Consider the following 27,610-nt stretch of genomic DNA (forward strand, 5'->3'; position numbering starts at 1 on the left):
CGAAGGGTAGGCCACATTCCCCAGGCCCTCCCTATAGAACATAGGAGGAGAACCTCAGTCCTTTAGACATTAGGAAATTGACCGGAGGGGAGTACTCCTTGTGGAGGTGAATTATGGAGAGTGCAGGCAAAGTTAAAAGCATAACTGGAATATATCCAAGGTATCAGCAGACTGAATGAAAGACTATGATGTTTCAAATATGAAAAAACATTGCTGGAAGTAAGAAATCACTTTGTACGTGTTTGTAGATAAAAGTAGATCTTAAGTAAATTGATAGCACATCATGACTAATATTGGTATAAGACATGTTTTAAAAAGGTATAGAACAGACTGTTCAAGTATTCATAATGCAGTTCAGATCCTTCAACATTACATGAAATGACCCATAGCTCACTGCATGGAAAGTGTCAGGTGTGAGATGGATATATATTGAATAGAATCACTAAGAAAAAACATCTCCCCTGTCAGAGTCAAAGCACAAAACAAGGAAAGAGAACAAGAACAACCGCCTTGGTCTTTTCCCATTCTTACTCTCCTCTGCAATGCAAGACAGATATTGTGAAGAAATTCTGCTTATCCTAGTAAGGATTATACCACTGAAAGTTTTCTGACATCCATTTGTTCTCAGCTCAGAAAGATCACTGATAGCAAGTATTCTATGTGAAGTTCCGATGTGTAAAAAGAAACATTTGTTATATTAAAGTTTTAAATGTACTGCTATGATCATAATTCTCTATCAATTTGTTTGTATAAATAATTCAATGTAGTTCTGGTTTAAATCAAAAACATTTGGACGGGATGAGTAAGTTTTTCACTGCATTACATTAGTTTTAATTTAATATACACCTCTACCCCGATATAACGCGACCCGATATAACACGAATTTGGATATAACACGGTAAAGGGGGGCGGGGCTGCGCACTCCGGCGGATCAAAGCAAGTTCGATATAACGCGGTTTCACCTATAACCTGGTCAGATTTTTTGGCTCCTGAGGACAGCGTTATATCAGGGTAGAGGTGTATTTAAAATGTGTTACCTGAGTACTGTAAAACAAGATCACAAAACTGAAATCAAGTAGACTCTCTTCTCTGCAATGTAAAAGCAATGTTACTTACCCATAAGGGATCTTCCTTCTTTTCTCTCTGTTCTCTTCTTTATACTAATTTGTGATGGATTATGATGTCAGGTGGAATGAGGACAAATTATATATATATATTAGGCTCTATCATAACTGCCTATACAATAGACCAATGTTTCCCCATTTTAAAGTGTTAAGACTAAATTCTAATTGTAGATATGTGATTTTGAAGAGACCATGAACATAGAACACAATTTATTCTAGAGATAAACAAATGGAAGGGACAAGTGCACAGCAAACATAATAATCGTACCAAATAATACACTGTATTCTAAATCTTAATGTTTTACAATGGTTAAATATTTTCACCTTTCACAAATAATTGCCATTGTATACAATTTCAGAAGTGTCAAAATTACCGACATCTGATTTCCTGGAATTTGTCTGTTTTCATTCAGTTGCAACACTATTCTCTTTCCCCATTTTCTTGGTGACTAAGCTTCAGGTCTCTCTGAACTTGTACCTGCGTTCTCTCATGTCTCTATTACAGTAGGTTGGGGAGTTAATAGCACTCCATATACTGTTCCACATGATTGTCTTCTTGGCAGGTTCACTCTTCAGTGCTCAAGTACTCTCTATAGAAATATGCTGGATAGCATTTTGTGACTTTCTGCACTAGTAGATCTAGGCCATTTCAGAGAACATTTGGTATCATTCTTTTCAGAGAGAATCCAGTAAGTGTCCCTGGAGTTGCACTAAATTTGAGAGGTGTGACTAACAACAGGACAGAGAAAAGGCCCAGCAGCTCCAGGAGGAACAGGAAAAAAAACACTACTGAAAGTGATTGCCAAATATCTCAATTTTGGGAAGAAGGGCTCTGAATGCATTTCTCATAAATAACATACTATAAGACATCCAAAGGATTTTTGCTGATTCTTGTCATCTGACAAGTTTTCAAGGAGCAAAATAACCTGGTTTAATAGTTTATGTGAATTCACACTTCATCTTTATGATATTGAGAGCGATAAACCCCCAGAGTTGATACTGTGTGCAGATGGCAATAAGAGCCTTGCAGAAGACAAACGGGAAATCAGAAGCCAGTTGTAACTTTAACTATGGGAGGACTCTGTCCCCCGCCATAATTCTGACCTAAGAGCAACAACTTTTATTGAAATAATTCTTCACACCCAAAAGGCCACATGTTCTAGTAGCAACTTCAAAGGAAGGGAACCATATGGCCCAGAATCATCACCAGCTTTTTCCTCTTGCATTACTTATTATATTACTAACTATCTAAAACCTATATTGGACCACCTAATCGCCAGGCTCAGATGGACCTGCATTATTCCAAGACATAGACACAATCCCATGGAAATTACTGTCCCAAGAAATCCAACTCCCTCTGGCATAGGAAGGTAGCTCAATGGCATCTCCCCATCTTTTAATCATCCATTGAGCGTAATGCTTCCTATGAGGCTACTTGTACTGTTGTTCAAGAATATGCCACCAAAAGTTGTGATTTAGTTAAATGAAAATAAAACTGAACATGTACTTATGGTTAGAGCCCTGCAAATCCATGGATATACGCTTTATATGCATGGACCATTTTTGTGGATCGTGGCTTGTGGCTCGGATGCAGATACAAAATTTGTATCCCCGCAGGGCTCTGCAGCACACACTCACCAGAGTAGCTGTAGAATGGAGCAGGTGTCACCCAGCCCAGCCCTCAGGCTCCAGCTCAGGGCTCTGAATCATGCAGCAGAGGGCTGCGATATGTGGCAATAGCCTGCTGGGAATTCTGGGAGTTGTAGTTCCCAACTTGTTCAGATGAAAAAGTTAAACTACAACTCCCAGAAGGGAGTGGGACTGTGCAGTGAGCCAAGCGCTGCATGCGTTAGAGCCGCCACTGCTGCGTAGGGGTGTCTGAGTCCCCCACTGGGAGGGCGGCACTGCAAATGAGGGCCCAGGATTGTAGCTTCCCTGCCCGGGACAGGGAAGGAGGTATGGCAGGGGAGGAGGACAAGCGGCAGGGTAGGAGATCTCTGAGGAGAAGTGGGGGACATTGGGGGGGGGGGCGTTGGCACAGCCCTGTGTCACTGCTGTGCCCTGCAAATCCACGGATATCTGCATCTATGGATGTCTGCAGACAATTTTTGCAGATCGGATGTGGATACAAATTTTGTATCCGCGCAGGGCTCTACTTATGTTTATAGAATTATTATCTAAACAGTATAACCCATTCTACTGCACAAAAAGTCTAAGCCCACACAAAAAAGGTGCAATAACCTTAAAGGCGATCCACACTGCATAAGTGCACAGACAACTGAATCTAAATGGCAGGAATACTACTATACACTATTCTGTGGAAATAAACAAATGTGTGATGATGGGGAGTTCTGTAGAATACAGCAGGAGGTGCAGCAGGTAAGATGATGCTATACAGGTGGCACAGAGACAGAGATACCACAACTGACCAATAATACCAAACCCGCCACTGGCTGGCGGATACCATGATATCACCTCAGCACTATAACCTGTTCTCAGGCTCTGACCCAGCATCCTAGAGCAATTGATAGTCATTTTCTCATTGTAAATCAGTGTAAAACTTTATAGGATCTGATATGAGAGTAGGGAAAATGACAGTGGGTCTACATATCATTAAGGTAGATATGTAGACATCAGCGAAAGTGTTGGATGAATATCGAATTTGTATAAAAATTAGTAGTGAATAGTTGGCTCACTTGTTAATTTTTGTAAGCTACTGATTTTATGAGCTGAAATTGTAACTTAGAAATAATAATGTTTTATGTAAGGTAACTGAGAATGGAAGATTCAAAAAGCTCACAAGAAGCTTTCCATAATTTAATGAAAACCAGGATCAGGGCCGGCTCCAGCTTTTTTGCCGCCCCAAGCAGCAGGAAAAAAAAAGGAAAACCTGATTGAGCTCCCGCTGAAGTGCCGCCAAAGAGGAAGAGACGGAGTGAAGGACTCGCCGCCGAAGACTAAACCGGAGCGCTGGAGCAGCCACCGAAGTGCCGCCGAAGACCCGGACATGCTGCCCCAATAACGGACGAAGTGCCGCCCCTTTCTATTGGCCACCCCAGACACCTGCTTCCTTCGCTGGTGCCTGGAGCCAGCCCTGACCAGGATGATATTCCATCACACAAATCATGTCTTTTTTTTTTTAAAGTAAGAGTATTAATATGTATAATTTCTACTACAAAACTAACCATTAGAAGCTTAACACAGATGTATTTTACCTTCTTCTAATTCATGGAAAGGACAAAATGCTGCCAGATGGACTTTCAGTGAAGTAGTCTGTTCCCTGATAAGTAAGTACATTAACTCATGTCTTTATCTTGGTCAGGTAAATACTGTATACACATTATAGATCTGTGCAGTGCTCCTCACCCTAAGATCCTTGGAAACAACTCAATATTCCTGTAACTAAGGCCTTACCAAGGTGACCTTCCCTTAAAACACCTAGCTGTGCTCATTCAAATTTCTGTTGGCACCAGGACAGCTTTATTCAGCCCTTGCTAGTAATTCACTACATTACTAATTAATTTTATTTTGAGATAAACATTATTTAGAGTACAAATTTATGAAATGGCCAAATGCGTTTATAATTACTCTCAGTCTCCAAGATGCAAGACTTGAATATGTTTGTGGGTGCTAAACAAGCCATCTAGGTGTAAAACTCTATGCATGCCCTGTGATGAAGTGGGAATTTTCCCTTGTTATGTTGTGTATGTCCTAATGTTTTGCATGGATGCTGTGTGTGACTTGTGCGGAAACTGCTCCAGCTGCCTGCAGGAATGCTATGGCCGCCCCTTTGTAACCTGAGACCCAGGAGAGGAATGCGACCAGGTGACTCTGGCCCGGGAAGCGAGGAGGAGCAACGGGCAGGGCAGGGGCCAGGCAGCTGGAAGCGAGTCAGTCTTGGCTCTGGGCTCCCCCAAAGATGGACTTGGCTGAAAGTCACTGATTTCTGTGCTAACGAGTTCTGCCCTATGCTGTGTTCCTGTCGACTAATAAACTTTCTGTTTTACCATCTGGCTGACAGTCACGTCTGACTGCGGAGTTGGGGTGCAGGGCCCTCTGGCTTTTCCAGGAGCCCCGCCCAGGCGGACACGCTGCAGGAAGCGCACGGTGTGGAAGGGGATGCTGAATGCTCCAAGGTCAGACCCAGGAAGGTTGAAGCTGTGGAAGCTTCTTCCCCTGGAGACAGTCTGCTCAGAGAGAGGAGGAAGCTCCCCCAGAGTCCTGACTGGCTTCGTAGGGAGTAGTTCCAGAGCATCACCCTGGTGACCCCGTGATTTGCCCCCACCTTGTTAATTTGAATGTATCCTCTGTGAAGACAAATAAGTTAACAAGTCTATAAATTTATGCTACTGTATTTCTCACATATGATTTCCATTGGACTCTCACCCAGAAGCTAATAATGATTCCTTCTTCATGGCCCTGGAGGATCCAGACCCAGTGGAAATGTTATCACTGCAGAGGCAGTGTGATAAATGAAGGGGGTGGAGGGATAGCTCCCTTTTATGGACACCCAGCCAGGAGTTAGCTATAAAATCCCTCTTGGTAGCCGTTCTCTACTTGCTTTACCTGTAAAGGGTTAAAAAGTCTGACGGCATGCATAGGTAAAAGGAAGTGAGTTGGCACCTGGCCAAAAGAGCCAATGGGAAGGCTAGAACTTTTTAAAATTGAAACAAGACTCCTCTTTGTCTCTCTGTTGTTGTTCTCCGGAGAGAGGAGACGCAGAACAGGAACAGGGCTGAACTATGCTGTAGGAAGCTTTAAGCCAGGTAGGAATTGCTTATCTGAAACCCCAGATATGTAAGTAAATCAGGGAATGTGTAGGAAGACGCAATAAGGGTTATTTCTTTTATTTTTTATTAGCTTTTGGACTCCTCTATGCTAACCCCCAAATGCTTTTGTTTTGCTTGTAACCATTAAGCTGGTCCTCAAGAAGGTTATTCTTGATGTTTAATTTTTGTAAGTGGGTTTTTAAAATCTAGCAAAAGCCTAAGTTCCAGATGTATTTTCCTTCTTTTTGTGTTTAATAAAATTTACCTTTTTTAAGAACAGGATTTTATTTTTGATGCCCTAAGAGGTTTGTGCACATGTTGTTTAATTAGCTAGTGGCAACAGCTGATTTTCTTTATCAGCTCTTCCCTGGAGGGGGGGGGTGAAGGTGCTTGAGGGTACCCTACAGGAAGGAATTCCCAAGTGCTCCTTCCTGGGTTCTCAAAGGGTTGGGTTTTTTTTGCAATTGGGTGGTGGCAGCATCTACCCATCCAAGGTCAGAGAAAAGCTGTAACCTTGGGAGTTTAATACCAGCCTGGAGTGGCCAGTATTAGTTTTAGAATCCTTGCGGGACCCCACCTTCTGCACTCAAAATGCCAGAGCGGGGAATCAGCCTTGAGAGGCAGTGAAATAGGATCTGTGAAACTAGTACATGGATATGTAGCTTGAAATCAGAAGCCAGTGTGCACAGGGAGGAAGGAAGGAGGGAAATCCCTCCTTCCCCCACAAGGCAGGGTTTGGCAGTAAGCCAGGTAGGGGCAGAGCTACTGAATCCAATACTAGCTCTGTGGAGCATGGACACTGAAGCAGTGGGGACCTATTGCAATACCTAAGCTGCACAATCAGCTGTAGAGAAGCATCACTGCTACTTTGCATCCTAGGGTATGTGCATGACTTCTCAGTCCCTGTTCCCTAGCAAGCCCAGCTGCTCAGTCTTGGAGAGAGGTGGTGGAGAGTTTATTTGGACCCTGCCATTTTTGAACTTTCAGGATCCACATCCATTGAAATGTTAGTGCCCACTAAAGATTCTGGAAAAAATATAAACCATCTTCTCTTATTTGTTTTCATGCTGTTTTAAATTACTTAATATCATAAATGCACAACAACTGCATTCATCCTTCCAAGGTAGATATCTATCACAGCTACAACAGATTACATTATTGGCAAATATGCTGGTATTATGGTAAAATAGATGGTTTAAGGAGGACAATATATAAAGGAACAGGTATCCACTGGTAAATATTTTGCTTAATATTTTTGCTTTCTTTTTCCATCATTCTATCTGTGCAGTAGGATAGGTTTAACATTTCCTTGAAGATAATTGACGAAGGGCTAATGGTATAACACGTGCATGAATGCAAAAAAGATAAAAGCCCTGATAACTGTTGATACTAAAGCTCAATGGTCTACTACAGGAGATATATCAAAATGTGATGTAAAACAAATATTTTACTGGGTTAGCTCAATGTGGCTTTCATCTTTTGACTCTAGAAAAAGAAAATAATTCTCCTCCCCAACAGTTACTATTAAAATTATGCATGTCTCTAATTACAGGAAATATATTGTATTGTTCTTATGTACTGTTCCTGAACTAATGTTGTGCCCTGTACATTTTATGCAAAAATGTTTCATGAGCATGGGATTAATCAAAATATTTTGGTAATTGCTTGATCAACACTAGACAGACAACTGCAGTTCATTCCCTCTATCTCTACTGAAGCTGCAACTGAGCATAGAGAAAATATTTGATGTGAACAGCCCACCCAGCAGTTAGCATTTCCTAAGCCTATAGAACAAGGAAATATGCTTTTCTTATTTCCATCAATCTTTTTTAACTAATCAGTTATTATTATTTTCCTTCAATTTTACACAGTTAAACATTAACAAATTGGCATCAAAACAGATGATCATGCACCAGTGTAGTGGCTATTAGAATAACTTTGCATCCATAAGATATGCTATTATTAAAATATGCCCATCAGACTCTTGACCTTGCTGAATATCTAACCTCTAACACTCAATCTGTCTGTGATAATAAAGTACGTTTTAAGAATTCTCCAGATCTGCTCTGGGCAACAATCAGTGTACTTAAGAGAAGCAATGATATCTTACTCTGCCAAAAAGAAAAGAGATCAAAGAACAATCACCACTAGACAGGAAAATTATAAATTTAGAATGATGACTATATTGATAACTGTAAAAAGCAACAGAGGGTCCTGTGGCACCTTTGAGACTAACAGAAGTATTGGGAGCATAAGCTTTCGTGGGTAAGAACCTCACTTCTTCAGATGCAAGTAATGGAAATCTCCAGAGGCAGGTATAAATCAGTATGGAGATAACGAGGTTAGTTCAATCCGGGAGGGTGAGGTGCTCTGCTAGCAGTTTTGAGGTGTGAACACCAAGGGAGGAGAAACTGCTTCTGTAGTTGGATAGCCATTCACAGTCTTTGTTTAATCCTGATCTGATGGTGTCAAATTTGCAAATGAACTGGAGCTCAGCAGTTTCTCTTTGGAGTCTGGTCCTGAAGGTTTTTTTGCTGTAAGATGGCTACCTTTACATCTGCTATTGTGTGGCCAGGGAGATTGAAGTGTTCTCTTACAGGTTTTTGTATATTGCCATTCCTGATATCTGACTTGTGTCCATTTATCCTCTTGCGTAGTGACTGTCCAGTTTGGCCAATGTACATAGCAGAGGGGCATTGCTGGCATATGATGGCATATATAACGTTGGTGGACGTGCAAGTGAATGAGCCGGTGATGTTGTAGCTGATCTGGTTAGGTCCTGTGATGGTGTTGCTGGTGTAGATATGTGGGCAGAGTTGGCATCGAGGTTTGTTGCATGGGTTGGTTCCTGAGTTAGACTTGTTATGGTGCGGTGCGTGGTTGCTGGTGAGAATATGCTTAAGGTTGGCAGGTTGTCTGTGGGTGAGGACTGGCTTGCCTCCCAAGGTCTGTGAAAGTGAGGGATCATTGTCCAGGATGGGTTGTAGATCACTGATGATGCGTTGGAGAGGTTTAAGCTGAGGACTGTAGGTGATGGCCAGTGGAGTTCTGTTGGTTTCTCTTCTGGGCCTGTCTTGTGGGAATGTGCTAATAAAGTCTGCGGATGACACAAAGCTGGGAGGTATTGCCAATACAGAGAAGGACCAGGATATCATACAGGAAGATCTGGATGACCTTGTAAACTGGAGTAATAGAATAGGATGAAATTTAACAGTGAAAAGTGCAAGGTCATGCATTTAGGGATTAATAACAAGAATTTCTGTTATAAGCTGGGGACGCATCAGTTGGACGTAACAGAGGAGGAGAAGGACCTCGGAGTATTGGTTGATCACAGGATGACTATGAGCCGTCAATGTGATATGGCCATGAAAAAAGCTAATGCGGTCTTGGGATGCATCAGGCGAGGTATTTCCAGTAGAGATAAGGAGATGTTAGAACCGTTATACAAGGCACTGGTGAGACCTCATCTGGAATACTGTGCGCAGTTCTGGTCTCCCATGTTTAAGAAGGATGAATTCAAACTGGAACAGGTACAGAGAAGGGCTACTAGGATGAGCCGAGAAATGGAAAACCTGTCTTATGAAAGGAGACTCAAAGAGCTTGGCTTGTTTAGCCTAACCAAAAAAGGCTGAGAGGAGATATGATTGCTCTCTATAAATATATTAGAGGGATAAATACCAGGGAGGGAGAGGAATTATTTAAGCTCAGTACCAATGTGGACACAAGAACAAATGGATATAAACTGGCCATCAGGAAGTTTAGACTTGAAATTAGGTGAAGGTTTCTAACCATTAGAGGAGTGAAGTTCTGGAACAGCCTTTCAAGGGAAGCAGTGGGGGCAAAAGACATATCTGGCTTCAAGACTAAGCATGATAAGTTTATGGAGGGGATGGTATGATGGGATAGCCTAACTTTGGCAATTAATTGATCTTTGACTATTAGCGCTAAATATGCTCAATGGGCTGTTAGATGGGGTGGGATCTGAGTTACGACAGAGAATTCTTTCCTGGGTGTCTGGCTGGTGAGTCCTGCCCACATGCTCAGGGTTTAGCTGATCGCCATATTCGGGGTCGGGAAGGAATTGTCCTCCAGGGCAGATTGGCAGAGGCCCTGGGGGTTTTTCGCCTCCCTCTGCAGCGTGGGGCAGGGGTCACTTGCTGGAGGATTCTCTGCAGCTTGAAATCTTTAAACCACGATTTGAGGACTTCAGTAGCTCAGACATAGGTTAGGGGTTTGATACAGGATTGGGTGGGTGAGATTCTGTGGCCTGTGTTGTGCAGGAGGTCAGACTAGACGATCATAATGGTCCCTTCTGACCTTAAAGTCTATGATTCTATGATAAAGTCACTGCAAATACTGTACTTGGGTCCACATTGCCTAGGACATTTGTTATTAACTTCACTTGATAGACAGGAGTCTCTTGTTCTAACAGTTGATTGTCTTGGCCTCCTTTCTTAAATCTTGGACTCGGGTCAGGAAACATCTGTGCTAAGGACCTTAAGGGATGCGCGACTTACGTACAGGTCTTATGTATAGATCCCTTCACAAAAGTACATCTTCCACCTCGACATTGGTATGGTTTGGGAGTTGTGTCCTGTCTGCTTCATCATACCATTGTTGAAAACATCTGATAGGTATCCTTGTGGCTATTGCTTATTAGGACTACGTGCATTACTAGCTGTTGGCCATAACTGAAGCTTGAGACATTTCAATAAAATTCAACCTTGATTTTTAATCCATTTACCAGAATCTTGTGTTTTATTTCTGTATCCCTCCAAATGGCATCAGCAAACATCGAATAGTTAAAAACAAAACAACTAGAGACCACATTGACTGAATAATGCAATCTGAATTTTCTATCTGTAAATAATTTACTCGGTATAACTTCTGAGACTACTGAGAAATTGATTAATTTAAGTCCTATTACAGATGAATAAATTAACAGGAACGACTAATTGTAAAGTTACCAGTATTTGATTTAGTTCAGATTTTCTGCACAGACTTGTATATCAAACCTTGGTTAAAATATAGATTAAAGACCCCACCATCATTTCTTTTATACATTGAAATATTTAATTGCACATACTGTACCTGAAAACCTCCTAAATATACAATACCTTTTAGACATATGTCTCTGAAAACCTACTCTTATCACCTGCATAGATTTGTAAGCAACAGAAATCATTGCTTGTTTTTACTAATCATCTTAAATGAGGAATTAGTTTAACACATTAAAAGGTTAATTATGAAGCATTGTTTGCATTAAATAACTAAAAGGAATATATAGATCAAGTATTCAATTCACTATGCCCTATGATTTGTTCCTCGTTTCTCAACTGGGAAAATTATGGTTTGTATTGTGCATTTCATGAGATACATCACTCACAGCTACATCAAATATAATTGATATATTCACCTGCATTCGTGTTCTATTTTGTTAGGATTAAATTTCTGATTATAACTTTCACTTTAATGCATTCAGTATTTAATTTCACAATATTAATAAATGTTGAGAATACGCTTTCCTTTACCTTGTTTCCAATGGCTTTTTTGGGTGGGAAATTAAGGGTCCTTACTTGGTGGTATTTATTCTGTAGCTTGTGATGCAAGCTTCTGAATTCTGCATATCTTCGATAAACATTCCATTCATCATCTTTTATTCTGATATATACCTGCAAGTATAGACAAGAAAAGATCAATTTTAAAGGCAATCATTACATTCATTTTGTCTCTCTTTGTTAAAAGTACTGTTTGTCAACTACCTTCACCTTTATGACATAACACTCTCAGTAGTTTTAGGACTATTTACCTACAACTACATCCAACTGCAAACAGTCATCAAGTGTAGATATGTCTATTCAACAGGTCATTAATCTAATTCTCTTTTATTGGATTCAGTGGTGACATACATTAACTTGCTCATTATTACAAGACAGGGCTGCAATTTTGTGGTAAGATAGCTGCTAATGCTTTCTGTTGCCATGGTTTTCAGCAGGTTCTACTGACCAGTGCACAAAGAAAAAATTAATCTGATATAATTTACATTGATTTATGTACATTTAATAGTTTTCCAACTTCACACATGAATTTCTAGTCATAATTCTTAAGTCACAAACTTTATTTACTCATCATCATTATGCTGAAGCAAACCACATCCTTCACGAATGAATGGGTTTTTTTAAGAAATCAAAATGTATTATAAAATACTGGAGTATAAACTACTGAAATCTTATTATTTGGAAAATAGAAGCAGTTTTCTCTCTCTTTTTATTTTTTTGTACAGGACGTGTAGTATAATTTCACATACTGAATGTTTTTGCCACAGCTCAATTACTTTCATGAGGGTACTACCAATAATGTGCTAAATGTTCTCCTCCCTGAGGGAAAACCCATAGAGAAGGAAAACATGCTCACAAAACTCTGAGAATTAATTAATGGCTCTAGAACTATGTTCTCTATTGGGAAAAGGGGTTTTAATTTTATGGAGGGATCAGGCAAGGCATGGCTCTAAAACTCAGAAACTCCACAATGATCTCAGGACCCAACACCATGACTGAGGGCATTTGGGACTAGTGTCCTCTTCGGTGTGACTTCTTGCTTTCCTACCCACAGCTTCCTTGCGGAGCTATGTTTCCATTGCTTCCCTCTGCAGCACCTGTGCCCTATTCTTCCCACCCCAAACTTTCTAGTATTAATGACTTCCGCAGTTTACATAATATGCTAGAGCAGATTAGAATTGATGAGGCAAAACTGCCATATTTCTTCAACAGCATTTTTAGAAGTTTCCAGATTACTGAGATGATGATCATCTGAAAAAAGTAGTGCTAATGGTCATCAGACACACAATGATCAAAAAGAAAACAGAGGAAACAGGAATAAGCAAGAAAAAAGCCAAAGCAAAAATATTCAAACTCAGGAGACTAAAATTAAATATCCAAATCCACATTCAGATACCTATATAACTGGCCTGATTTTCAACAGTGCTGAGGATCTAATTATTTTATTTAGGTGTCTAACTTTCAGTACGAACATTTAAACATTTCATGGCAATTTTTTAAAGTATTACAGAAGATAATCACTTTTACAGTAATAGTGAAAAAGTCAAGAGATGAATATAGACTTCACAAAACTATTTAGCATAGTATTTCATACATGGTGCCATGGTCTCCTAAGGGAAACAAGGTTCCCAACCCCAAACCTGTCATAACTATAAACAGATAATGGACAAAAGTCCAAGAATTCAAACAATACAATGATCACAATTAAAATGCAATATTTCTAACAGCTACCACACAAATAGTATTTGAGTTACTATGGTACTGTGTACTATAGTACAGGCAGTAATCATAGTATTGTGTGATAACTTGTTAAATGCAAGCTTGTAATGGTTACCATGGTACAACACTTCACTTGCTCTTCATAATTATGATGGTAGATTCTGCTGGAGAAAGCAGAGCTGTTGAGTTTGGTCTACTTAGATTATATACGAACACACAAAACTACAGGCAATTGTATTTGTCAATAGGAACTCAGGTACTACAGTGATGGGCTCTAAAAATAGGTAGACCACATGGCCAAGTATTTAAAGAGCAATACAAATTTTAAAATAATAGCTAGTGAAATAGCTCTGATAACTAGATTTAATAGGGAATTAAGATAATGTGACTTTATCCCCTCAGCTCTTTCCCCACCTTTCTTTAATCACTATATAAAATTAAAATATATTACTTTGGCATATATAAGTATTATTCAGAATTTTTCAGGCTCCTTATAAAACAAAGTATACCTAAATTATTTTCATGTAGTTATTTAATATGGAAATCCTATTTTTACTATTCAACTACAGAGAAAATTGTAATTTGGTGAATCATGCAATTCTATGTTACCTAGTAAGGTGTAACCTGTAGTTAAGTAATTAAGGAGTCTAATACACTGTAACTGAATATTTTAAAGACCGCAAAAAAAGATTCATTTGTTGTATACATCGTTAAAGATTTTACTTCTTGTTCTTTGAAGAACATAGATATTGATTTCTTTGAGATTGTAAGGTGTGAAGAACTGACACTAAGAGCCCTGTGTCATATTGAATTTATTGACGATCATATAATAGAGTCTGAAAGGCATATTAAAGTTCCTGCTTTAGTACAAGCATTTACAGCTTTATTATCTCAACAGGGAATACTATTCAGAAGCCAAGTTATTTCAAGACCATTAATCTCAACTCACTTGGGAAATCAAAGAAAATAAACCCTAAATGTTAAAAAGATTGGTTAAGCTTGTTTTAGTTTAGTGCCCATAAGGCATACAGATGGCTACTGTTAGGCAAATGAATTACAAAACGAGAGTATAGAAGGGTGGAGAACAAAATGTCTCTATAGTTGATTTACTACTATACATCACCAAATCAAGCAGCCTGGTACATGTTGGGTTAAAATCCTGACCCTACTGAAGTCAATGGGAGTTTTGCCATTGACTTCAGTGCAGGCAGGATTTCATCGCTGGCCTTTAATTATGAATTCAGTCTAATTTCTGACTATTAAATAAGCAACAACCCTAAAACAGATGCTATGATAACATCGACAGCCACCTTGAGGAACTGGGGACCTCAAATTGTGCCAGCAAAGTAGGAACGTCTTCAATATCATGAAATAATCTAACAAAAATGAATATTCTATATAACAGAAACTAGCACAAATTATTTGAACCAAATTTAAAAAAAATAAACGGTCAGTTCTCAATAACCTTCATACAGCAAATATAAGCCATTAATATCAATATCTTGCCAAGAATACTATTCCTTTTCTAGTGTCTACTCATGCCTCTCCCAAACCACTTCCCTGATTATTTGTTTATATTTATTATGATTTCATTAGTGTGGCATCTACGCACCAGACAAGCACCTCTTTAAAGTAGAAGAATTTTATCTACATTTAACAGATGGGGAAACTGAGACAAAAAGAAAGAATAAGTGATTTGCCTAGGAAGCCTGTGGCAAATTTGAAACCAGATCTCCTAATTCCCAGTCCAGTGGCCCTTCCCATCTTAGCAGAAGTTTAATCAGACCAACAGGAGAATGGCAACTCCTTGTGGTACTGGTGAGAGGAAGCACTATGCTACAGGAATGATATCATTCATAGATAACGGAGAGAATAAACAAGAAAAATCCAGATACCAATTCTAACATTAACATTCATTTTTTATAAAGCATTTTTTTCACTATAATCCATTGTTCTAGGGCGTAGACCAAAGTCATATATAATTTGACCCTGCTAGTCTCTAAACATTTAGTTTTATTAAAACAGAGAAGAAAATGATTGTCCAAACACAGCAAGGTCCTACACTTGACTTGATGGTATTTCTCTCTGTTTGGCTGTAACATGATAACTTTTGAATGCTGCATCTGATCAATTCCAAAATTTCAAGGAATGTTCTAAGCATCAATGGGCAGAACCATGTTGATTATGGTCAAAGTCCGAAAACTATAAGGGCAAAATGATGGACACATGGAGTCCCTGACATCTGGCTAGCAGACCCATCAACTTCCACCAGTTCCGTAATAGTCTATAGATCAAAAGAAATGCATGAGGGCATTAGCATCTTCCAGCATAACATTACTCCCCATCTCAGCTCTGCCCATTGTCCCTGAAGAAGAGCTCTGTGTAGCTTGAAAGCTTGTGTCTTTCAGCAACAGAAGTTGGCCCAATAAAAGATATTATTTTACCCACCTTATCTCTTGATTGTCCCAATACAGTTTAGAATGTTGACATCCTCAAATGATTATTGGCCAGATGGAAAGAAAAGAAATAAATATTTGGGTGAAGTATAGGGAGACAGAGTACACAGAGCTCCTGGAATAAGAGACCCTGGTATAGGGGAAGAAGGGCATACAGAATATCTGCATAATGGAAAGAGCTGGAGGGTGTGTGTGCTGGGAATCCTTGAAATAGAGAGAGATGGGAAGATGGCACACAGGGAGCTTATGATGGGGAAATTTAGGAATGCAAGAAGTCCCTTGTGTGCACCATGCACTTGGCCTACACAAACAACAAAGTATGCCATCCTCTAGTTAATTACTCAGCATTTTCTCATTGACATTGTTCAAATTCATGTCCGTTCTTGTGCCAAAAACAAACTATAATGCTACAATTTAACAATTACATATCATATCGTCCTCTTCTGATCTAACAAATAAATAAATAAAAAGATAAAGATAACTTGTAAAATTGCAGATGCTATTTTAAAATCATGTTTTAGAATGCTTAAAAACTCTAAGGCTTATTCATTGGTCAATTTAAAAATCACTTCCAAGACCCTCTGTATCCCAGCTCACACCGGTTTTCTGACAGATGTTTATTTTTCCTCTGATAATCGGTTTCCTCAACTAACTCCATTAAGTAATTTTAAATTCAAGATCCCCTTACACATTAAATCAGACTCTCTCCAAGAATGGTTATTTAATTGGAGAGCAATGATTTTTGCTTGAACATTCTATCATCTGTCTATCAAAGAAAAAGTTAGCACTTTTGTCTGTAGTATAGAAGTATTTTCCATCAACACTATCTCAAGCAAAGGCTGATTGGCAGCCTCCCTTTGTGGCCATGATATACCACATTTGAAAGACAGGTGCTAATTAATACACACTAAGAATTAATCTACAATCTTCTAATCTCAAAGAGCACTGAAGCCCTGAAGATTTGAAGAGAAGTGACTAAAATAACTGTTGTTGTAATCCTGTTTTGCACACAGCCAGTTGGTGATATATCTGCAGTGTTTTTAGAGGCATATTGAAATTATTGTGATAGTATTGTCATAATAAAGTCAGTTCATGGCCCTTAATTCTGCTTCTCAGGGCAGAATGATTCTGTCCCCAGAAATCTCTAATCAAGCAGCACACTATGTTAAGCGCTGTTAAACTCCGGAAGATTCCATAATCATATTCTAATATAATGCGTGCATTTATACTGATGATGTGTTCCTGTGTGCTTTCTTTTAGAGTATAAGCTTTTTGCTTTGGTCCTGATATTGCAAATTCTTGTGTGGCTCACAGCAGGAAGTACAAAGTTGATGTGCTCCAGTGCAAGAGAAGAAGTTGTCTGTAGGGTTCTATTGTTGAAGCTGATCGTGGTGTCCAGGAAATTTATGCTGGTGTGGGCATGTTTAATGGAGTGCTAGAGAGAGTTTGATGGATGGGTAGAAGTGGCTGAAGTTGTGGTGGAAATCTATGAGGGGAAGTTAGGTTATCTGTCCAGATGATGAAAATATCATCGATGTAGCTCAGGTATCTGATTGGTTTTGTAGTACATTTGTCCAGAAATTATTCCTCGAAGTGGCCCATGAAGAGGATGTTATATTTGGAAGTTATATGGGTTACCATGGCTGTTCCCATAGTTTGAACAAAGTGTTTATTGTTGAATGTAAAGCTGTTATGGGTGAGGATGAAATGGATGAGTTTGGCGATGTGTTTGAGCTGGATATATCTGAGTGTTGTCCATTATCTTATATATATTTGAGGCAGGCAGCAATTTCATCATTGTGGTGGATATTGGTGAATAGGGAGGTGACATGCATGGTGGCAAGGATGGTGTTCTGAGGGAGGTTGTTAATATTGCAGAGTTTCTGAAGCAGTCGGTTGTGTCCTGGAGGAAACTGGCCCTTTGTGTGGTAAGTGATTTAAGGATGGTTTCTATGAGTCCTGATATCCTTTCAGTAAGAGTGCCATGGACAGGTATGATGGGTCTACCTGAGTCCTGATATTCTTTCAGTAAGAGTGCCAAGGACAGGTATGATGGGTCTGCCTGAGTTCCCTTGTTTGTGTATTTTAGGAAGCATGTAGAAGGTCCCTGGAATGGGTATGTGGTGAATGAGGTTGTATAGTTTCTCTTGGAATTGTTTGGGGAAGGATTTGATTATATCCCTAAATTCCTAGGAGAACTGTGGTGTGAGGTCTTTGAGTTCTTGGTAGTAGGTGCTGTCAGAGAGTTGTCGGTTGGCCACACTGACATAGTCATCATGGCTGAGGACTAGGATGATGTCCTCTTTGTCTGCTGATTTGCTCACTATTTGGGGTTGGATTTCATGGACTAGACTCTCCTCTTGGTGGTGGAGATTGTGGTAGATGTGATTCCTGTTAAGGAATCCACCGTCGATTTTTTTTCCTGAAGCTATCAATTTAATGATCAAGAGTGTTGGTTTCATCTACTGTGGCATGTCTGATTAGATTATTCTTTTTTCTTATGATTGTCAGTGGAGGCATGGTAGTTGCGGGTGGGGTCACCTTTGTTGTGAAAAGAACAGGAGTACTTGTGGCACCTTAAAGACTAACCAATTTATTAGAGCATAAGCTTTCGTGGACTACAGCCCACTTCTTCGGATGCATATAGAGTGGAACATATATTGAGGAGATATATATACACACATACAGAGAGCATGAACAGGTGGGAGTTGTCTTACCAACTCTGAGAGGCCAATTAAGTAAGAGAAAAAAACTTTTGAAGTGATAATCAAGATAGCCCAGTACAGACAGTTTGATAAGAAGTGTGAGAATACTTACAAGGGGAGATAGATTCAATGTTTGTAATGGCTCAGCCATTCCCAGTCCTTATTCAATCCTGAGTTGACTGTATCTAGTTTGCATATCAATTCCAGCTCAGCAGTCTCTCGTTGGAGTCAGTTTTTGAAGTTTTTCTGTTGTAAGATAGCCACCCGCAGGTCTGTCGTTGAATGGCCAGACAGGTTTAAGTGTTCTCCCACTGGTTTTTGAGTATTATGATTCCTGATGTCAGATTTGTGTCCATTAATTCTTTTGCGTAGAGACTGTCCGGTTTGGCCAATGTAAATGGCAGAGGGGCATTGCTGGCACATGATGGCATATATCACATTGGTAGATGTGTAGGTGAACGAGCCCCTGATGGTATGACTGATGTGATTAGGTCCTATGATGATGTCACTTGAATAGATATGTGGACAGAGTTGGCATCGGGCTTTGTTACAAGGATAGGTTCCTGGGTCAGTGGTTTTGTTCAGTGATGTGTGGTTGCTGGTGAGTATTTGCTTTAGGTTGGGGGGTTGTCTGTAAGCGAGGACAGGTCTGTCTCCCAAGATCTGTGAGAGTAAAGGATCATCTTTCAGGATAGGTTGAAGATCTCTGATGATGCGCTGGAGAGGTTTTAGTTGGGGGCTGAAGGTGACAGCTAGTGGTGTTCTGTTATTTTCTTTGTTGGGCCTGTCTTGTAGGAGGTGACTTCTGGGTACTCGTCTGGCTCTGTCAATCTGTTTTTTCACTTCAGCAGGTGGGTATTGTAGTTTTAAGAATGCTTGATAGATATCTTGTAGGTGCTTGTCTCTATCTGAGGGATTGGAGCAAATGTGGTTATATCTTAGAGCTTGGCTGTAGACAATGGATCATGTGGTGTGTCCTGGATGGAAGCTGGAGGCATGCAGGTAAGTGTAGCGGTCAGTAGGTTTCCGGTATAGGGTGGTATTTATGTGACCATCGCTTATTAGCACAGTAGTGTCCAGGAAATGGACCGCTTGTGTGGATTGATCTAGGCTGAGGTTGATGGTGGGATGGAAATTATTGAAATTGAAAATGGTGGAATTCCTCAAGGGCTTCTTTTCCATGGGTCCAGATGATGAAGATGTCATCAATGTAGCACAAGTAGAGTAGGGGCGTTAGGGGACGAGAGCTAAGGACGCGTTGTTCTAAGTCAGTCTCTGTATGTTGTGAAGCTGGTTGCAGTTTTTTGTTTTTGTACTAGGTGGCTATGATATGTTTGGGTGGTTTCTTGCATGAGCTTCAGGTAGGTTTCCTGATTTTTTTCCCTTCCAGTGTGTGGGAGCATGTGATGATTTCTTGTTTCTTTTGCATAAATAGTAATTTATTTGTGATCAGCCTGCCTATTATGCAAGCCAAAAAACTTCTAGTTTCCCTACCATAACCTGGTGTGACATTGTCCAATTAAAATATAACAATGCAAATCATTATTGCTACTATTATTATATAATTGCAACAAATCTTATACAAAACATAACTCATGGTCAGAAAGGGTTAAACAGCTTGCAGGCTAACTAACCCAAAGCCTACCTTTAAAGACATGTTACAAATGTTAATTAGGGCCATTGCGTGCTAAATAGGCTAGAATTTTGAAATGCAAACCTGTGTTGTTAGAAGTTAGAGGTAATAGTAAGAAGTGGGCTGTAGCCCACGAAAGCTTATGCTCTAATAAATTTGTTAGTCTCTAAGGTGCCACAAGTACTCCTGTTCTTTTTGCAGATACAGACTAACACGGCTGCTACTCTGAAACTAGTAATTGTCTGTATCTTAAATGCTACCCCTGTAAAGGGACAGTACCTGTCTGTCACTATAGCTACTAATTCAGAGATCAAAAGGGAACTTATGTGTTGTGTCGGTGTTAGCAGTACTGTTCTCACTATACGTTCATTGAACAGTAGCGCAACCCCAAGATATATTAACATTTAAATGAATCTTGGGTGAAGTAATGTCATTGTTTATATGTCTCTTTGAAGTTTGTGATAGACTGCCTAATGAATAAGTTGCCCTATGTTAAGTTGTGTAACTAATCACTGGTGGAGTTTAGAAAGCAAAAGGTTACATCAAAAGCCTATTGTTTATCCAGAACTGTATGGTCAAGTGGATGTTAGAAAACTGTATAAAAGACCGTTGGGTCCTGATTCTGTCATCTCAGATCTCCTTGATGATTTAAAGCAGGGGAAGCTTAAACCACAAGATTGGGATCCCAGTGCTGACTGGTCTGTCCTGAATATGATATTGGACATTGGACTATAACCTATTAACTAAATTCTAAAGGAACTCTTTGCAACTACATAGCTCACCATCTCTGCTACGTATCTGAACCTCAAGAATTGAACTCATGTCTTTATGTATATTGATCTTTTAACCATATTTTCTCTCTTTTGTTTTTTAATAAATTGGGTACCTGGATGGAGGCCTGAGGCTGGGTTGCTTTAAGGGAACTGTGTTGTTGGGTTTTGGGCAACCAGTGAGATAATAAAGAAGTTGTTTTATGCTGGCTTGGTAAATTTAGGTATTGAATTATCCACTAGCTTTGGGGTTTGTCTGTCCCATTCTCCACAGTTCACCCTAATTGAATGACCTCAGCTGGCCCCCACAGGGACCCTGGTCACACCTGGTCAGTGCCAGATGAACTTTTTCTGATCATCCTGTGCTTTGCTGTACTCCATTTCAAATCCACACTGGAGCAAGTGAAGATTTGACAACAGGTTTTAGGCATACTTGATTTCATAGAATCATAGAATATCAAGATTGGAAGGGACCTCAGGAGGTCATCTAGTCCAACCCCCTGCTCAAAGGAGGCTCAATCCCCAACTAAATCATCCCAGCCCGGGCTTTGTCAAGCCTGACCTTAAAAACCTCTAAGGACGGAGATTCCACCACTTCCCTAGGTAACCCATTCCAGTGCTTCACCACCCTCCTAGTGGGAAAGTTTTTCGTAATATCCAACTTAAACCTCCCCCACTGCAACTTGAGACCATTACTCCTTGTTCTGTCATCTGCTACCACTGAGAACAGTCTAGATCCATCCTCTTTGGAACCCTCTTTCAGGTAGTTAAAAGCAGCTATCAAATCCCCCCCCCCCATTCTTCTCTTCTGCAGACTAAACAATCCCAGTTCCCTCAGCCTCTCCTCATAAGTCATGTGCTCCAGACCCCTAATCATTTTTGTTGCCCTCCGCTGGACTCTTTCCAATTTTTCCACATCCTTCTTGTAGTGCGGGGCTCAAAACTGGACACAGTACTCCAGATGAGGCCTCACCAATGTCGAATAGAGGGGAATGATCACGTCCCTCAATCTGCTGGCACTGCCCCTACTTATACAGCCCAAAATGCCGTTAGCTTCTTGGCAACAAGGGCACACTGTCGACTCATATCCAGCTTCTCATCCACTGTAACCCCTAGGTCCTTTTCTGCAGAACTGCTTCCTAGCCATTCAGTCCCTAGTCTGTAGCAGTGCATGGGATTCTTCCGTCCTAAGTGCAGGACTCTGCACTTGTCCTTGTTGAACCTCATCAGATTTCTTTTGGCCCAATCCTCTAATTTGTCTAGGTCCCTCTGTATCCTATCCCTACCCTCCAGCATATCTACCACTCCTCTCAGTTTAGTGTCATCTGCAAACTTGCTGAGGGTGCAGTCCACCCCATCCTCCAGATCATTAATGAAGATATTGAACAAAACTGGCCCCTGAACCGACCCTTGGGGCACGCCACTTGATACCGCTGCCAACTAGACATGGAGCCATTGATCACCACCCATTGAGCCCGATGATCTAGCCAGCTTTCTATCCATCTTATAGTCCATTCATCCAGCCCATACTTCTTTAACTTGCCAGCAAGAATACTGTGGGAAACCGTATCAAAAGCTTTGCTAAAGTCAAGGAATAACATGTCCACTGCTTTCCCCTCATCCACAGAGACAGTTATCTCGTCATAGAAGGCAATTAAGTTAGTCAGGCATGGCTTGCCCTTGGTGAATACATGCTGACTGTTCCTGATCACTTTCCTCTCCTCTAAGTGCTTCAGAATTTGACAGAGACTATCCAAATTATTATTCTGGAAACAAAAAATTTATCCTGTACATTAGAATAATCATTTTTAAGAAATCAGACTCTATTAAACTATTTCTGTTGGCAAATTAAATTTGTTTTCTCTTCCCTTTAGTTCATCTTTAAATAATTCTTGAGAGTATTTTTAGCACACATTTTCATCTTCAGACTTTAGTTCTTAGTACATAAAGACCTCTTGTTTCAGGAATAAGGGAGGAAAATAACCATACATTCATAGAGATGCTTTATCTCTACCAGACATACAACTTTTGGTAAAGTTCTAAAGAAGTCACAAAAGGCTTCTGCAATAACAAGTTGTTGGGTTCAGAGAGAGGACTAGTTGCTTTGAATGGATGAGAAGATTTATTCTCAAACCTATCCAACTTAACAGAACATGTACATCTTAAAGTTTCTACAAGTGCCAGTGTGAAAGAAAAAAAAGAAAACACTTGTGCTGAAATCCTGTCCACACTGAAGTCTATGACAAAACTCTTGTTCAAACTTGGTTTTCCAAGAAAATTATTAATTTGAACAGTTGTCTTTATCTGGGAGAAGATTTATATAGTGCACTCCATTTTGATGACACTGGAAAAAAGTCTAATTAAATAATGTTATACTTCTTATTTATGTATTAAGGATAAAGTACAAACACTTTTACTGTATACAAGATGTGAATTTTGGTTACAGAAATGCAAATGAATAAAGACACTTCATTTGGCATTCCGTCTGAACTCCCACTGACTTCTGTCAGAGTTCAACACATGGAATTATTTTAACATATTACACCTTACTGTCCCTAAGTACTGGACCTTTAATTCCTTCACTGTAAATGTCACTGTTCTATGGATTAGTATCCCATGGCCCTAAAAAAAAAATTTCATTTTGATGTCTGAAATGCCTTTTTTATGTTTTGTGTTTCTAGTGTTGCTTCATTAGTAAACAATTTCTCAAGAATAACTATAAATGGAGTCTGTATTTTTAAAGGGTCATCGAAGTTCCAAATCTATTTTCTTTCCTTAAATAGCATAGGGCATGAAATCATTTGTTTGATAGTGGTCTGTACAAATATATGTATTAACTAAGTATTCTCACTGCTATATCAAATGACAATTATTGTAAGTTCATGCTGATAAGATATCAATACCACCAACCGCCAGTTATGAAATTATTTAGAAGAAACTTTTTAGTTCACTGAGCTATGTAAATTGAAACAGACAAAGAAAAAATACACACTGGTATTTTTTTTCCTGAAAAAGGTTTTTAATTTTAAAAATGTATGAATTGAAAATGTACCCTCTCTCAGCAGAATTGTTTTTTAGCAGGTCCAATGAAGGTGAGAAAAGTAAAATTGAACTAAATGCTCATGGCTGGGAATCTGTACTCTTCCAGTCAGCTGACTGGCCCCTATCTGTCCTCCTTACAAACATAACATTTCTTTCCATCCTCCCAAAATAGCCCATAGCAGCACTAGAGGCCAGCTTTGTGACTGGGATAGGAGACAAAGACACAGGCCTCCATCCAGCCTAGGGCCTCCACCTGGTCCGGAGACACTGTCTGCCTGAAGCCTTTGTTAGCCATTGTTCAAGAGCGTAACACGTTGGAATAATTTTGCTATTAGTTTACCGGTGTGGGGGATTTGTACTGTTTATTTTTTCCCCCCAGCATTCTCTTCAACTGTAAACATATCATACGTGTCTTGCTATGTTTTTCCTCCCAGGTGCCATGGTGTAACATGCTGCTGGGGACACCCAGAGCTGTGAGTCACCTTTCTGCCTCAACAAAAGTGAGCTTTGCTGGAGATTAGATGGTGTGTCAGCTCCCAGCCACACTAGCCTGTCTTCCTTACCAACAAACTCCAAGTCTCTCCCAGTCCAAACCTTGCCTAGCAGGTAACAATCAGTGAACTTCAGCCCCCGAGCACCTCAGAAAGGTTTCTCTGCAATGTGCAGCTCCTATCACTGAACATTTATACAAGATACTAAGTTCACTGCTCTTTTAAAGAGTCAGTACAATATAGTTTATTAACTTAACTGGGGTAAACACACACTTCCCTTCAAGCACAGTACTGAGTTGTTTCATAATAAAAAATAAAACAAATTTATTAATTACAGGACATAGGTTAAATGATACCATGTAGAAGGAATTAAACCTAGAAATGGTTACAAACAAACAAAAATAAAAAACTTTGTAATGGCTAAGACCTACATTAACAAGCTACAGTCTTTGTTCAAGGTAGTTTCCTCAGTAAATTTTCTTTCCCAGCAATAGTTGGCTAACTCTTAGCCAGGATCCCCACCGAGTCCAGGTGTGGGTTTTCCTTGTCTCATCAGGTGAAGGATAATCCAAGTCTTTCTGTTTCCCTTATATCTCAATCTGGCTTTGTTTCAAGGGTCAAATTGATCCCCTGGGGTTCAGTCTCCTGTTGCTTATGGGGCAGGGGCCACTCATAGATTCTAGGACTGGAAGGGGCCTCTTTTCACACCCCTGAGCAACAAAAGTTTTAACAATGAAAGTACAGCATAGACATAGCCTTAGTCACAGACTTTAAAGTATAATATAAGTATATGATATAAGTGAGTATCCATAATTCCACACACTTCATTGTCACATACATTTCACAATGATATCATTGACATTCTTGATATTAATTTGATAGTTTTCAAATTATACCTTACAAGGCATATTTTGTTCAGATATCATCGCAGCACTGTAGGGGTGAATACAGGGGTGCCTAGGTGCATACATGGATTCTGTGATTTTCATGTTTTTTTAAAAATATGACTTTGGGCATTTTTATATTAGGTAGATATGATGGTAAAGACCAGAGCCTGTAAGCCTTCCTTTCACCCACAGCCAGGCGAAGAGAAAGCAGAAGCGCAATGACAATAGTGCAACAATACAAAGATAACCAGTGAACAGTACATGATTTTAAGTCTTCCAAAGAAGAGGAGGCTCTCCCTTCCCCAATGTTTATTTATTTATTTATTTGGGGGGAGGGGGAGTTAACTTTAAACTGATAAATTGAGTTCATACCTAACTCGCTTATCTCAACTAAAGCACTGTTCCTAGTTAGTTACAGTAAACTAGGGAAATATAAGTTACATAACGTAAAACATTTGAGGTATAAAACTATGTCTGAGACACACTGACATTTTTACTATATGTCCAAGACTTTTGTCCTTTTCATAATGATCACTCTGCAATATGCCATGACATAAATGCTGTAACAACACAATTAATTCTTTGTTTGAAGTGATACACATATTACACAAAAAATGATCCAGTCTTAAAGTTAACATCTATTTGGGACAATCCTCCAGATTATAAATTCCAATTATTATTTTAACCCAATATTTTGCAATTATTAGAATAAAGACAAAACATGTAATTCATGCTCTTTGTGTAGTACAGAGCCTACAATGGTTTTGTGGCCTTCTGCTGAAGATGAAATGAGCATACATTAACTAATATAATAATCAGACAGGAAGGATGATAAAGGTCAACTCATTCAGAAAAGGGGAGAAGCATGCATTCATTCATTTCAACGAGATGCCCAAGTATGTACCTGAGAACAGGATTTGGCCCTAATTATTCCTTGTGCTCTTGCTGCTCTACCTTGGTAAGTGACTAAAAAAATCCATTATTAACTTTGGTTCTAAGGATTTAGTTTCTTTTCTTTTATTCAGATTTATTAAGTGTTTTTGTCCAGCAATATATTTAATTTCTAACACTGCTGCTTTGGGGGCCAGTTAATGAGCTCTAGAAAGTTGGTTTATGTTAAGAAAGCAGCTGACTGCACCAGCTGCAATTGGCAAAGCTAGAGCAAGCAATCCTCACTAGCCTGGGGAGAATTGCACTAAAGAAAGACTCAGGCTAGCAAAGTAATGCTGAAATTAATTCCTGCTAATCTATCTTGTGAAAGATGAATAGTATCTGCAGTTAGAATATTAAATATTGAAACTGTGACTGCAAGAAGGCATTTCTTCATGGTTTATTTTAAATATTACCACAACTAAAATGGCTCAGGAATGTTACATTTTCTGTGTCAGTCCTAACAGCACCATAGATGTCCATTTTTCCTCACATTGGTATTCTGCAGTTTGAACTCACTCTTTGACAGAATAGCAACTCCAGCCAACTCCTGGTGAGTTAGTAGGAGACCAAATCTGTTTTAAAAGTCTAAACACACAGGGAGAAAAATAAACAAAATAAAACCAATACCAAACTTCTGAACTTTATGGGTTGCATAGCATGTAAAATATAAGGTTGATTGAGCAAGACAAAAGGGCAATATAAAATAGAGCATTGTTTTCAAGTAATGAAGTTACATAAATATGAAAATGAAAAAAATTAGTTAATCTACAAACTCGGCATTTCACTCAGCAAGGTGAATTCACCACCATTAAGAACTCCCATGTCATCAAATACCACCACTTCCTCAAAAATGGAAAGCACATATCAGTGTTATGGACTCCAAGCTGATGATGTTCTTAAATTTTCTGATACTTTGGTTCAATAATCTCAAACAATTAAGCGAAGGAATACTTTGAGAAGCAGTAATCCAACAATAACACACCTCAGGACTGTAGTAGTCTATAATGTATACACAGCCATGAGTATGCTTTCTGTTGTCTCTCTCAGACATTTAATCTAAAAAGGGATCTACTGCCAAACTGTTTAAGAATAAGAAAACTTTTTCTTTGGTTTAATTGTTATTCCTGAATGCTCATTATAGATCATGTCTTCTTTTCGTACGTGTTTATACTACTTTTGTAAATTTAAAAATACTGGATATTTCTGGTATAGGTAATGTAGGTTCAACTGCAGCCAATAAGCCCGTTCTTATATCATATGAGAAGTCAATGAAGGTTTAATGTTAGCTATTTGTACATGACAGCATAATAAAACCTTGTTATAAAAGGAATAGTTTAAGGTGTTGATGTAGAGAAAATTACTCTCTGTTTCTCAGTCTATTGGCACCGACGAGCTTTCAGAACCTGTAAAAGTTCTGAAATAAACAGCAGCTGACAAGTGTGGTGTAGTCAGAGGGTACTTTAATTTACAAGATTTTGGATGGAAGCTGCAAAACCAGATTATCTTAATTAAATTGGTGTATA

General features: G+C 39.3%; 2 protein-coding genes across 12 annotated transcripts in view; both read right to left on the reverse strand.

Annotated features, from left to right (window-relative positions):
* The window catches only part of SNX29 (sorting nexin 29), a 497,538-nt gene that overhangs the window by 135,578 nt on the left and 334,350 nt on the right, over positions 1-27,610 (reverse strand). For all 11 annotated transcript variants that reach the window (XR_010590846.1, XM_042861636.2, XM_005307585.5 and 8 more), the window contains one exon: positions 11,425-11,565. Coding sequence is in view for 10 of the 11 variants with exons in the window: in XM_042861636.2 (XP_042717570.1) it covers positions 11,425-11,565 (141 nt within the window). In the remaining variant the exon portion in view is untranslated. The remainder of the gene's footprint in view (positions 1-11,424; positions 11,566-27,610) is intronic.
* The window catches only part of LOC135973815 (uncharacterized), a 1,510,190-nt gene that overhangs the window by 92,296 nt on the left and 1,390,284 nt on the right, over positions 1-27,610 (reverse strand). The window lies entirely within an intron of this gene.

Source organism: Chrysemys picta, chromosome 10, assembly GCF_011386835.1.
Source record: "Chrysemys picta bellii isolate R12L10 chromosome 10, ASM1138683v2, whole genome shotgun sequence".
Classification (NCBI taxonomy): domain Eukaryota; kingdom Metazoa; phylum Chordata; order Testudines; family Emydidae; genus Chrysemys; species Chrysemys picta.